This window comes from Eretmochelys imbricata, chromosome 18 (assembly GCF_965152235.1).
Source record: "Eretmochelys imbricata isolate rEreImb1 chromosome 18, rEreImb1.hap1, whole genome shotgun sequence".
NCBI lineage: Eukaryota > Metazoa > Chordata > Testudines > Cheloniidae > Eretmochelys > Eretmochelys imbricata.
The window spans coordinates 20,136,114-20,150,141 of record NC_135589.1 but is presented as its reverse complement, the minus strand read 5'-3'; the positions used below and the strand labels follow the sequence as shown (position 1 = coordinate 20,150,141).

Genomic DNA, 14,028 nt, shown 5'->3' with positions numbered 1-14,028 from the left:
AGCTCCCCCACCGGTCGCTTCTTGCATTGCAGGGCAGGGAGGGGAGAGTAACTCCGGCTGCTCCACTTCTTGCTTCCCTGCTGGACTTCAGGAGCCTCCCAGGACGGGAGCTTAGCTGGCCCTGCCTGAACCTGGGGCAGTGCTAGCGAAGGACGAGGCCCCTCTGCCACCCAGTGCAGCCGGGAGAAATGGAAGGGAGAAGCTGACAGCTGGTTACAGCTCCCTGATGCTCTCCCCCAGACCCAGCCCAAGTGCAGCCACTTCTCTATGCTATGTGCCCTAAGGCTGGGGGGACTCCACACCCTCTGGGAGAATCCTGGGCAGGGGCCTTGCAAGTGGTTACCCCTCCATTTGCCCCACCTCAGGCAAGTGGGACGGATGATCTGCCCCAACGTATTAATTGGGATCCCTTGATCTTTCTTAATCAACATCTTCAGGCCCTCAGGCTGTAATGGGTGGACACTGCAGCTTGACACTGAAAGCCTAAGACTGTCCAGGCACATGCCATCAGCACCTTCCCCTTTCCCCTCATTGCTTGTGTGTCGTCTTGGTGACCAAAGCACCGGAGAGAGCAGCAAAGTATGGTTTGGTATTCTTAACCAGGAAGAAGATGGAAAACCTGAGAGTGACGGGGGCCAAATGGGGAGGGGGGTAAGCAGAGGGGAGCTCCTGCAGAGAGGAGACAGAAAGGAGATGAAAAACCTGCTGCCCCCGGGTGATTCTCTCACTGTTGGAACCTGCTGTTGCTGTGTTTTTCCTGGACTTTATCACAATGGATGCGGGACATGACAGAGCCCTAACAGCTCCAGATTGCCCAGTGGGTGGGAGGGGAACAGAAGGAGAAAAAAGTGACCACAGACCAATTATTTTTTCTTCCAATGTCTCCAGGTCCCATTCTGTGCCACTGATTTCCAAGGGGAATCTGCACAGTGGGACAACCGATCCAGGTCAATATGCATATTTTCACTGCTCCCCGAACTGTTAGCAGTCTGTCTGATTCTGCAACTTGTTGCTTTGCTGATTCCACCGCCTTTCAGCCTCAGGATTTCCTATAATTGCTGTAATCAACTTTAACCAACTGGTACTGAAAAGATAAAGTAGCCCAATCCCACATGCACTCCTCTTTAGAGATTTTAATTAACCTTTCCTCCTGCATCCCTGCTCTGTAATCCAGGCTAATTGCCACAGAGATTAAAACCTGGCACTGGATGTTTAGTCAAATACAGCAAACCGCAAAAGCATATCTAGTGCCTGTGCTTACAGCTGGGATTCATCTTCTCCTCTCACTCCTTCTCCTCAGCCTTTCATAGGAGAGAAGCTGCCTCTGTGCAGACTGTTCAGTAATTTGCAATCTGCTGCTGCCCTCTCTCCAGTAAAACTCTCTGATAGGGAATTCTTGTTAGAGAAACATTTTGGTTTAAATCAAACAAGAAATGGCTCTCAGTCAGGGTAATGCGATGAATCACCAACATCTTCTCACGTCCTCCATTACTTCAGCTATTGTCTTGTGTTTTGTCTTGCCTGTGTTGGATTATAACCTCTTTGGGTTACAAACCGTATTTGAAGATACGTTTTGGAAAGTGTGGTATGTACAAACAGCTGTCTATACCAGTAAAGGATTAACAGTTAATCAGAGAATTTTACATAGTTCGGGGAGAGTGCTCAGTGAACCAGCTACGCAAACCATCGCTGCTTGAACTAAAGGATCGTTCCTTTTAACTGACACTAGCATGATGCTTATTCCTAGACCATTCTGTGGATGGCACGACATTCCCAAATACTTGTAGGTCTTCCTTCCCACACTGAGACCTCCACTCAAGGGAGCCAAACGTGAACAGGCAGATCTCAGACCCATTGACTCATTGGAGAACTGCAGCTCCCAAAGGCTGTGTACATATTGACAAAGAAATGTAGGCTCTCGGGCATGCTAAACAAATGGGCAGTTGCTTGACACAAACCATATTGACCTGATCCCTTTAGTAATACAGTGAGCTGCCTTGACAGCGCTTAAAGAGCCTGCTAACATTTCTTAAAGGACAGGTTATAGGAATGTATGTAGTGTTGTTGTAGCAGTGCTGGTCCCAGGATATTAGAGAGACAGGTTGGGTGAGGGAATATCTTTTATTGGACCAGCGTCTGTTGGTGAGAGAGAGAGAGAGAGAGAGAGAGAGAAGCTTTCGAGCCACACAGAGCTCTTCTTTAGCTTGTCTCTCTTACAGCAGAAGTTGGTCCAATAAAAGATATTCCCTCACCCACCTTGTCTCTCTATAGGGGTACCAGGGCTCATTCGGTAAAATTGTTGCAATAAGGGAAGTAGAACACCAAGGGCCTGATCCTTCATTCCAGCCGAACTCAGCACAGGGAGGGAGAGCAAGGTAGATTTAAGACACTTTTATGCTGGTGAGGATAAGGGTTGGAAGGGGGGTGGTTTGGTACTAGCCCTGAGATTATTGGAGCTTGCACCCGGATGTCTATGGCCCCTTGCAGCCAGGGGTCACAGTGCCATTCTGACCGTACCCCCTATGCTTGGGGGTGGGAGTGACATGGTATAGGGCCTCTAGGTGAGCTCTGTACCACCCAGGGATTTCCTGTGCACCTGTTAACTCCCCGGGGGCTGGTTCTTCAGGGTTCATGGTTCTGGTGGAGCAGCACCAATAGCCTGTCGCAGAACAAAGAGTCTGGCCCCATGGCGTTTTTCCCTTCAATCCCTGTTGCCACTGGAGCTTATCATCGAAGTTCCTTGTGTATGTGAGAGAGCGAGAGGATGTTCAATTCCGTGCTGGTGGCAGGCGCTGGATGGACAGCCTGGGGGCTGAGAACTGCCGTTTGCCCACAGAACGGGAATGACATGGCCAACTTCAGGACAAGATGCCCCAACATGGCATCACCCTGCACCTGGCAGGACCACCTGTGGGTACGTAGATTAGATCAGTATCCAAAACCACTCAGTCTTTGGTTCCGCTCTTAAGAGTGCTAGTGAGGGTGAGAGTTTAGTACCCATTGTGACAGTCGTTTTTATTTTGAGAACACTTGTCCATTAGCAGCTGGACCAAGAGCCACCAAATTTGACTGTTGGTGTGTTAATTGTTTTTCCTCCTTCAGCTTATCCCCTATATGTCGATGTGTTACTGCAGTGAAGTAATCTCACTCCTTTTGTGACATCTCAGTCCCCAAAATGCAGTGTCACGGGCAGAAGCTGGGCTCGAAAGGAAGGGAAACTCCCATAAATAACTCATAATTAACAGTGATGATAAAGATGCATACAGAAAACCAGAAGTAAACGAACCTTCTTTCAACCAGATCCTCTCTTTTCTCAGCCTTGTCTTCATCAGTGAGAGCTTATTCCACCTTAACGGTTTTCTGAGACTCTACAGTTTTTCCCTTTTGCCTTGAACCAGGGAAAGTGTTCAAGTGTCCTCTAGATTTTCACTGGAGGTGGATAAGATGCTTCAAGTTTCTGAACCGTGCCAGCTGGGTCTGTACTGAAGCTGGTGACTGTAGAATGTTTCTTTACTTTGCTAGTTTCCTCTCTGCTAGTTGGACAGTGGCCTTCAAGCTAAGCACTAAAATAATGGGTCAGATGGAGAAAATTTTCTTATAATTAATAATTAATAATAAATTAATTAATAATTAATAATTAATTAATAATTCCACCCTGTGCTCATATTGCCCCTGGACCACATGAGCAGGAATGTGTTTGCCAGATCCCTCTCCTTCCAGCCATTGTAGCCAGTGGAAACAGGCACAAATAACAGGTTGGCAGCTGTTGGATTTTCTGTAGGTTTTTCTGTGTAATTTATATTTAATTCATTTTGGGGATCAGGGAGTTTCTCCCTTTCCCCCTCATTCTCCATGCAAAGGACTTGATCTTCTGGCCAAAGAGTTTGGACTCTGCCTTCTATGGAGCTCATCAGCACAGCTTCTACATCAGAAGGTCACTTTGACATCAAGGCGAGGTACTCCATCCCTCCCTGGTGTTATCTCTGCAATGCCTTCGGCCACTATGGACTATGGGAGTAAGGTGTCGTTCTCGGATCCCATGCTGCAAGCATGGTTTTGTTGCTAGGCCTTCCAGATAACAAACTGATTTATCCAACCTGCATATAGAGTAAATACATCACAGGCTTTGGGACCCTGTAGAAGCTAAGTCTTGCAAAGACTTAGGAAGGAAGGTGTTTTAGCTGGAGCTAGGTTGGCTTGGCAGGCACGTTAGGCTTTCACCACAGGGTACCAATTGGAGCTAAAATTTCACATCAGAATTTTGTAATTGTTTTTACTTTAAAAGGTACCACTCTATTTATTTTTTTAAAAATGCCTCCTTCCCCCTGAAAGACGGCACCGCTCAGTCAACAGTGTCTGCTGAAATGGACATTTCTCCTGGGAGTTAATGAGAATAACTAGCTCTTAATAGAGAAAGTGATTTTTTTTATCCACAGCCTGCAGCATGGTGTGTCTCATTCATATAAAGATATTAATAGAAAATCGGTATGTGGTAGGAGCCTTGAGGAAAGTGTTATCTGGCCATTTGAGCTGGAGACTAGAAGTCAGGACTCCCAGGTTCTTTTCCTGACTCTGGGAGGGGAGTGTGATTTAGAGGTTGGAGCAGGGCTAGGCAGTCAGGGCTCTTCATGTTTACCCATGGCATTGTCACTGACGGCTCTGTGACTTTAGCCAAGTCACTCAACCTCTCTGGGCCTTAGTCTCACCACTGACTAATGACAGGAACCTTGGCCACGTGTGGTGCTGCATAGTTTATTAACATTTTTCAGGTGCTTTGAAGCCCCCGGGTGAAAGGTGCTGGAAGGAAATGTCAGTGTTTCTATTATACTCTGTAACCGAGCCATAGGAGCACAAACCAGGTTCTTTTTGTGGTTTTAGGAAGCACGCTGTCCTTCCAGGGTTATTTTGTCTCATTTTTCAAAGAAAGGATGAAGACTTATGAGATCCCTTGCACAGTCACAGCTGTTGAAACAATCAGTAGAGGGCAAGAAAAGAATGAAAACAGTTAGGACTGGCAGCTCCTAATGCAGGCAGGTAGACGGGATTCCAAATACGATTCAAGTGTGTGCTGGGACAAGCTCCTGCAAATGGCTTATGTGCAAAGGCACAAGCAGTTACGGGAAATACCCTAGAATGATTAACGGAGGAGTTGTTTCTCAGTGTTGTTAGTAGCAATCAGTGCTGACATGTATTTGTTCATCACGCAGCCAGGACATATCGCTCTGCTGGCGGCTTGACCTATGTGCTGGACTGGTAACGTCTGCCCCACTGTACTTTTATGTATCCACCATGAATCACTCCCTCTGCTGCTGCTCGCTGTGCAGCGTGAGGTACGATACGGTAGCTGTTGCTGAGTAAATCCGGCAGGGAATCTCCACGGCAGTGCGTTGGCCAGCACAGCAGGACTCAGGAATGCTTTCCCCCCCTTGTGTACTGTAAATCCTGCACCCTGGAAACCTCCCAAGTCCATAAGCCTGGTGCACAGAAATTCGATTCCTGCCTGAACTGTTTTGTTTATTTCATCACATATTCGTTTTAAAAGCTCCTGGGAGACTGACTAAGAACAGGGAGGAGGGTGGGTTTGACAGGCTTGCTAGAGGGAGGGCTGGGTGCCGTAGGCCAGGAAGAAGAGAGGCTTTGAAGAGCCCGTACTCTGTGAGCTGTCTGTGCAGTAGGGAAAGCATGTTGGCTCTGCTAGAAGCAAATCCATGTTCAAATTAGATTGAACTACAAAGCTCTGAGTATGATGTTTCCCGACAGAGGGACTGTAATTGTGGTTTAACGACACATGCAAGCCACCACTACTGTTTATCTCCCTAAATGAACCCAAAGCCACCTATGTAAACTAGAACAACACATGTCTGTGTTCCTAATAGCCAGCATGACTCTCCTTGGACCGAGTGTTTATGAGCCATGGTCCTGGCTTTGGTCAGTTGTCAAGATCTGACCTTTTTTTTTAAGTTTGTTTATTTTAGACTCTGTATGGTAGGAGTGTTGTTTGTCCTCCTCCTCCCACTCAACTGATCTGAAGAAGAGGACGTGCAGCCTCATATTTGGTATAACAATAAATTGGTTAGTCTCTAAGGTGCCACCAGTCCTCCTTTTCTTTTTGCGGATACAGACTAACACGGCTGCTACTCTGAATCAAGTTACCTCTGTTGTTCAGTGTGTGTTGCTGGCATGAGGGCAATGAAGGTGCTTGCAGGGGAGAGTTATCCTTAGTTGTACTCTGTGCTGTGAAACTCATGTCTTGTGATGCACCATGCTAAAGTAACTCCTCTTCCTTGTTGTTCAGTTCAGTGGTGCCAGCTACACTGTAGTTGCTGCTCTTCTGTATATTTCCAAATGGCTTTTCCCTGTGTTCTGTCACCTGATGCTATCTTAACCACTCTTCTGTTGAAAATCTTGCTCCTGCCTGCATCCTGAGTTCTTGGCTGTTGTAATTCTCTTCTTCGTGGTCACCCGTATACCATGCAATAGTGTCACTACAGAAAGGCCACTCTACCTAAAGGAAGAATTTGTTTTGATTTGAGAATCTGTTATTACAGATTAGAATAACAAGTGATTTAACAAAAGGTCTCACATTTTCAATAGTCTCCTAGGATTATTGTTGTTTCCTGTTACAGACAGGAGAGAAGAGCATTTAATTATACTAGCCTTTCTTTTCCATTGTCATTTTCAAATTTCAGTTGCAATCTGATAGAAACATTTCTGGGCTCATTTCTTAGGGCCTCGATACAGTCATGAAAGGAGTGTTGGAGCAATGGAAAAGAAACTGAATGATAAACAATGTATACTGGTTTAGTCTCTCAGCCAAGAAGCCAACTGTTTCTAACACAGAAGAGAATGGTGTTCCTGCTATACTATTCCAATTACATTGGACTAATATGACTTTTGGCCTCTTAGTAGGAAGGGAAGAGGGGAATAAATGGACACAAATCAGACGTCAAGAATTATAACATTCAAAAAACAGTCAGAGAACACTTCAATCTCTTTGATCACTTGATTACAGACCTAAAAGTGGCAATTCTTCAACAAAAAAAACCTTCAAAAACAGTCTCCAACAAGAGACTGCTGAATTGGAATTAATTTGCAAACTGGATACAATTAATTTAGGCTTAAATAAAGACTGGGAGTGGATGGGTCATTACACAAAGTAAAACTATTTCCCCATGTTTATTCCTCCCCCCCGCCCCCACTGTTCCTGAGATGTTCTTTTCAGCTGCTGGAAATGGCCCACCTTGATTATCACTACAAAAGGTCTGTCTCCTCCCCCCTCCTGCTGGTAATAGCTCACCTTACCTGATCACTCTTGTTACAGTGTGTATTTTAACACCCATTTTTTCATGTTCTGTGTGTATATAAATCTCCCCACTGTATTTTCCACTGAATGCATCCGATGACGTGAGCTGTAGCTCACGAAAGCTTATGCTCAAATAAATTTGTTAGTCTCTAAGGTGCCACAAGTCCTCCTTTTCTTTTTACAGAAGAGAATGGTGTTCCTGCTATACTATTCCAATTACATTGGACTAATATGACTTTCAGACTCTTAGTAGGAAGGGAAGAGGGAATCAAAAACAGAAGAAAAATGAAATCCAGACTTGTGATTTCTCTGTATGGATCTATAGCTTAGTATGTGTATATATGTATGTGTGAGAAGCAAATATATAACTTTCACAAACACAAACTGCTCTTCACCGAAGGAATCCTGTGTCTCTGAATCCTGCAATTACTTTCAGGGTATGTCTAGCTGAGATAGCATTGGGTAGCATGAAGCTCCCGGGGTGGTTATCTTCCTTGTTTCTACAGTATTTAAGGACAACTGTGTGTGACTTAGTCATTGTGGAACAGGAGTGAATTTCTTGTTTTTAAACACAAAATGTCTACTTTTTCATAGCCTTAAATATGAGGTGGGATAGGATGTGTGCCCAAGAAATAATGGATTGGTTAACATTTGAACCCTTGAAAGAATGCTCATTGTTTGGAGGAAAAAATTAAGATTGTTCTGGCAAGGAGAATGGCTTGTATTCAAGCCCAGATAGCTTCAATTATGGAAATGGCAACACAGATGAATGCTGGCCAAATGTGTTTCTCTTTGTAGAAAGTTTTGCCTCAGTTTGTCCAAGTTTGTTTTGGTGTGAAAGCCAGGATACCATGGATACCTGTGCAGTAGAAGGAACTAGAAAGGGCAGACAAGAAAATTGCAACACACATTTCAGAGTTTCATATGTGGGGTGAAGTTGACCTTAAACGGATGTCATTGTGTTATGAAAAAATCCTCATACAAGTCCATTATTCACAATTTCAGTGGGATAGGATGGTTTTCTTTACTTTCTGGCCTTTAATATCATGTAGAATTACTGAGCACAGGTTAAATATCTGTTACCTTCCACCCCAGGGTTAGCTGTATGGCAACAACAGGTAAAGTGAGACCTGTAGTTTGTGAAATTTAAGTGCTTTGGAAAAAATTGGGATGAATGAGCTCAATAGTAATAACATTTAATATTCATATGCATTCTTTGGTATGCTTCAGGGTGAAAGTATTTCCCACGATATATACATACAACACCTCTTGGGCTCTGAGCTGCAGCCATGCAGATAATGCAGGGAGGGAGAGGGAATGTTGGTCAACATCATATGGACAAATCCCTACTTTTATGATGGCCTGAATTTTCAAAATTTTTATGCCCAGCTTGTGCACACTTGACTTATCTGCATGACAACCCAAGCACACAAGCAAGTCAGGCTGGTATTGGCAAATCTACAACTTGCGTGTGTGCATCAGATGTTGCATGCAGGCTTTGGCAAAGTTGAGCTTTAGTGTCCATACAGAGAAGGGAGGACCTCTGTTCAAGGTGTTCTTCAGTGAGCCCTATCTTTATTACAAAGTAAATTGCATGGAATCTGGTCTCTCTGGCACAGAAAGATGAAGGGCTGAGTCAGCCCTCAGGGGAGGGATAGCTCAGTGGTTTGAGCATTGGCCTGCTAAACCCAGCGTTGTGAGTTCAATCCTTGAGGGGGCCATTGAGGGATCTGGGGCAAAAATTGGGGCTTGGTCCTGCTTTGAGCAGAGGGTTGGACTAGATGACCTCTTGAGGTCCCTTCCAACCCTGATATTCTATGAACCCTGCTAGGATCCCAACTCATAAATGCAGGGAATCTAGGGATTTAAAACTTGCTGCTTTAAGGTATACTTTTTGGCTACAGTCTCTAAATGTTAGATGTTTACTCTTGTCATTATTATAAATAATTTAATATGTATATAGCAAATGGGACAGCCCAGCCTGTTCAGAGTGAGAACAAGGATGATTTAGAGCAGGGGTGGCCAACCTGAACCTGAGAAGGAGCCAGAATTTACCAATGAACATTGCCAAAGAGCCACAGTAATATGTCAGTGGCCCCCCATCTGCTACCGGCCTCCAGCGCCTCCCACCCACCGGCAGCCCCGCCAATCAGTGCCTCCCCATGCCTCCCGCCCACTGCAATCAGCTGTTTTGCAGTGCACAGGAGGCTCTGGTGGGGATGGGGGAGGACTGAGGGCATGGAAGGCTCGGGATAAGGGGCAGGGGCCTTGGGGGAAGGGGTGGAGTGGTGGCAGGACCTGGGGCAGAGCAAGCGGTTGAGCAGTGAGCACCCCAGAGCATGCGGAAAAGTTAGCACCTGTAGTTCCAGCCTCAGAATCAGTACCTATGCAAGGAACTGCATATTAACCTCTGAAGAGCCACTCCTGATTTAGAGTATGTACAGATCTTAGGCCTCAGAAATGGGATTTCCCCCTGGAGTATTCCAGTAGTTTAGTTCAGTCCATCTCTACTCTCTTTATCCTGAGAGTACATTCAGATGTCTGAAAGTTGCACAGAGTAACTGATCTCAAAGTGGGGGCGGCACTGTTGCAGAGTCAAGTCTGAAGGGTGGTTTACTTTGAATGATTCGTGATCTGCATTGATGCTCTTTGCATGTCTGTCCTTGTGATTTTCACAATGTCCTGAATGGTTAAACTTGATGATATGGCGCTCTCCTCTCCTGTCCTTCATCCATTCCTCCGCTCTGGAGTCCGTGAACAACCAGGAGAAATGCTAAGGTTAGCTACTTTCATGCCCACTTTACTGAATGTTTCTGTTCGTCTTCCCATCTGCAGATGTTGATGAGTGCCAGGTTCACAACGGGGGCTGCCAGCACAGATGTGTGAACACCCTGGGATCCTATTATTGTGAGTGCAAGCCAGGCTTTCGCCTGCACACTGATGGCAGGACCTGCATTGGTAAGTTGAGGCTTTTGTTCTTTTGAGAGGTTTCAGAGTAACAGCCGTGTTAGTCTGTATTCGCAAAAAGAAAAGGAGTACTTGTGGCACCTTAGAGACTAACGAATTTATTTGAGCATGAGCTTTCGTGAGCTACAGCTCACTTCATCAGATGCATACCGTGGAAACTGCAGCAGACTTTATATATACACAGAGAATATGAAACAATACCTCCTCCCACCCCACTGTCCTGCTGGTAATAGCTTATCTAAAAGCCATTTCCAGCACAAATCCAGGTTTTCTCACCCTCCACCCCCCAACACAAATTCACTCTCCTGCTGGTGATAGCCCATCCAAAGTGACAACTCTTTACACAATGTGCATGATAATGAAGTTAGGCCATTTCCTGCACAAATCCAGGTTCTCTCACTCCCTCACCCCCCTCCAAAAACCCACCCCCATACACACACAAACTCACTCTCCTGCTGGTAATAGCTCATCCAAACTGGCCACTCTCCAAGTTTAAATCCAAGTTAAACCAGAACATCGGGGGGGGGGGGTAGGAAAAAACAAGAGGAAATAGGCTACCTTGTATAATGACTTAGCCACTCCCAGTCTCTATTTAAGCCTAAATTAATAGTATCCAATTTGCAAATGAATTCCAATTCAGCAGTTTCTCGCTGGAGTCTGGATTTGAAGTTTTTTTGTTTTAAGATAGCGACCTTCATGTCTGTGATTGCGTGACCAGAGAGATTGAAGTGTTCTCCGACTGGTTTATGAATGTTATAATTCTTGACATCTGATTTGTGTCCATTTATTCTTTTACGTAGAGACTGTCCAGTTTGACCAATGTACATGGCAGAGGGGCATTGCTGGCACATGATGGCGTAAATCACATTGGTGGATGTGCAGGTGAACGAGCCTCTGATAGTGTGGCTGATGTTATTAGGCCCTGTGATGGTGTCCCCTGAATAGATATGTGGGCACAATTGGCAACGGGCTTTGTTGCAAGGATAAGTTCCTGGGTTAGTGGTTCTGTTGTGTGGTATGTGGTTGTTGGTGAGTATTTGCTTCAGGTTGCGGGGCTGTCTGTAGGCAAGGACTGGCCTGTCTCCCAAGATTTGTGAGAGTGTTGGGTCATCCTATTCTCCTTATCCCTTTTATCCCCCCGTGCAGCATTGCATGGAACACAAACATGGTTTCCTTCTGACCACCCCTCTTGCTTCCATTGTCTATGCAAGGCAGTGACATGTTGAGAGGACAGAAATCAATTGTTGATTTCTTATAGTGTTTCTTATAGGTTTTTCTGCTTCTGGTCCAGTGGCTATGAGGCATAACATTTTCAAAACCAACCAACCAAAAAATTTACTGTTTTGAATCTCAAACCACCCCCTCCCCAAACATCAAGGTTTCTTGTTAAGTTAATTTGGGTAAAAGGTTCAGGTTAGTCCTTATTTTATCTGAGTTGATTTGCCTATTGCTTCATGGAATGCACTGTTGTAGCCTAGATGTGTCGAATGAGGCTAATAAGCATAGACTCACAGATACTAAGGTCAAAAGGGACGATTCTGATCATCTAGTCTGACCTCCTGCACAATGCAGGCAACAGAATCTCACCCACCCACTCCTGCAATAAACCTCTCACCTATGTCTGAGCTATTGGAATCCTTAAATAATGGTTTAAAGACTTCAAGGTGCAGAGAATCCTCCAGCAAGTGACCCATGCCCCATGGTACAGAGGAAGGCAAAAAACAGCAAGGGTTTTCATTAATGCTGTCATTGTGGCCCTATTAACCTCAGAACCAACAAGATTAGCTCCATGTGTGCCCTTCTTGGGTTTGAGGCTGACCTCAGTCATTATGTACAGTAATCTGTTCTGAAGGATGTCTAATCCAAAACCAAATATTAGTAAACAGTCTGAAGATGTGGGAGCCAAGTCAAGTGCAGTGAGAAGGCGTTTGTGAGTTGCAGGCCCGTTCGTGCTTGGGATGCTGGTGAATCCAGCTGGCAGTGGAGAAAGCATTTTAGAGAAAGAAAAAGGAAACCTGTTGTACTCAGGCAGAGCCATGGTCTATCAGGCAGTATTTCATAAGACGTTCAGTAAGATGCTATCTCACATTGATTGTATATTGTACCTTTTGCTCGCTAGAAGTGAACACGCCTTATATCTGTATACTAACAATATTCCAAAGCTTTCCACGAGGATCTCAAAGCCTCACAAAATCTTTGTAGGGGTTCCCACTTATTAGCCAGACACTGCTGATGTAAGGTGACCACCTGTTGGGACAAGAAAGGTGTTTGATCCCCATGGCTCATTCAGTCTTTGGCCTCTGTGCTGAGTGCCAGTTTATGTGGACAGTTATCCACTAGGGATCAGACCCACAGATCAGACTGTAGATGGCAACGACTTTGGTCCAGCATGGGCTTTGAACTGATGGCAGGGAGGTGACTGTCTCGTTGTACTGTGTATAGACAAGCCCACCTTCCTGCATTTTCCATATGTTATGAATATTTTGAAGATGGAGTTCATAGCATGCATCAGTGTACTTCGTAGCTAATGGGAGGAAGCCTAGGACCAAAAAAGTTTTGAAAAGTGAAAAAGGGACTAGTCATATTTTGAGAAAAGCAAATCTCCTTTGAGTGGGTGAATCGATTTTTTAAACTAGTAACAAATTAATTATATAGCAGCACATCAAAGAAGATCCATCCTTGATTTAGGGTCTTAATTTTCTCTCTTGATATTATCAAGTTAGCCTATGTGGGAAGTATTGGAGCTTTTGTGCTCCCTGTTATGGTAAGTTTTCCTGAGCCAAGGATTAATGAGTTCTTGGCAAGGAGGAGTAAGTTCCTGGACATGAGGGGATAGTGTTGTGCCAAGGAAACAATCTGAGGTGCCTTTCTCCATTCACGGGTGAGGCTTTTGGGCTGCATTTGATTCATATCCCATCTTTTGGGGAAATTATAGGATGAAATCCTGCAGTTCTGACTGTCTCAGGCAAAGCTCCCACTGAAGTCAATGAGAACTTTCCCTGCTTAAGGATGAAGTCAGGTTTGAGGGATTTGGCTCAAATTATCTACACACATAGGACCAATTAAACCATAATTTTTATCAGAGAGATGAGAGTTAGTGGAAACGGTGAAAGTTTAACTGAATATAGTTAATATACAGCTACTGAGGGTCTTATTGGTTTCATATGTGATGTGATCTAAAAAAGCGATGGGGAGAACCTTAAAGAGTTTGCAGGTTCTACTCTTTCCTGAATGTCTCAGGAGTACAAAACGGGGTTGGCAATGTCCACAGAATAGGCTTTTTAGTGAGACTTCAGATACTTCCTTCAGTTTGGAAATTTTGCAAAACCAACCTGCTTTGCGGTAATCTGGCTCTTCCGCTTCCAGACGCAGCCCAGACCCAGAAAGTGTGGCGCGTCAGCATCCAGGAGGGCTGTCAAACAAACAAGCACAACATTCACTCTGTTTTGATTCTCTTTGCAAAAGGGAAAATCAGTTGCTTTTGGATCGTTTTCCCCTGCTAGCTCCTGACCGTGTGGCAGTTAAGCCAGCCAGCGTATTTCGCAGCAGCAGCAGGTCTCCTGGGTTCTGGTGCCGTCTGTTGCTTGGGAGTGAAAAGAAAACTTCTCCATAAAACTACAGTTGATCTAAAAGCAGAAACATCTGTTGGAATTCTGTGTTGCTCTTCAAGAAAAATAAGACTTTATCGCATCCTGCGATCAGCCTTTATCCTCCTGCTACGGTAAATAGGAAAAGAAGTTAGCACAAGAAGTGCTTTG

At 44.9% G+C, this 14,028-nt stretch overlaps 1 protein-coding gene across 1 annotated transcript in view; it reads left to right on the top strand.

Annotated features, from left to right (window-relative positions):
• MEGF6 (multiple EGF like domains 6) overlaps positions 1–14,028 on the top strand; it is a 246,097-nt gene that overhangs the window by 160,934 nt on the left and 71,135 nt on the right. Inside the window, exon 6 of the mRNA XM_077837239.1 lies at positions 10,139–10,261. Coding sequence (XP_077693365.1) covers positions 10,139–10,261 — 123 coding nt within the window. The remainder of the gene's footprint in view (positions 1–10,138; positions 10,262–14,028) is intronic.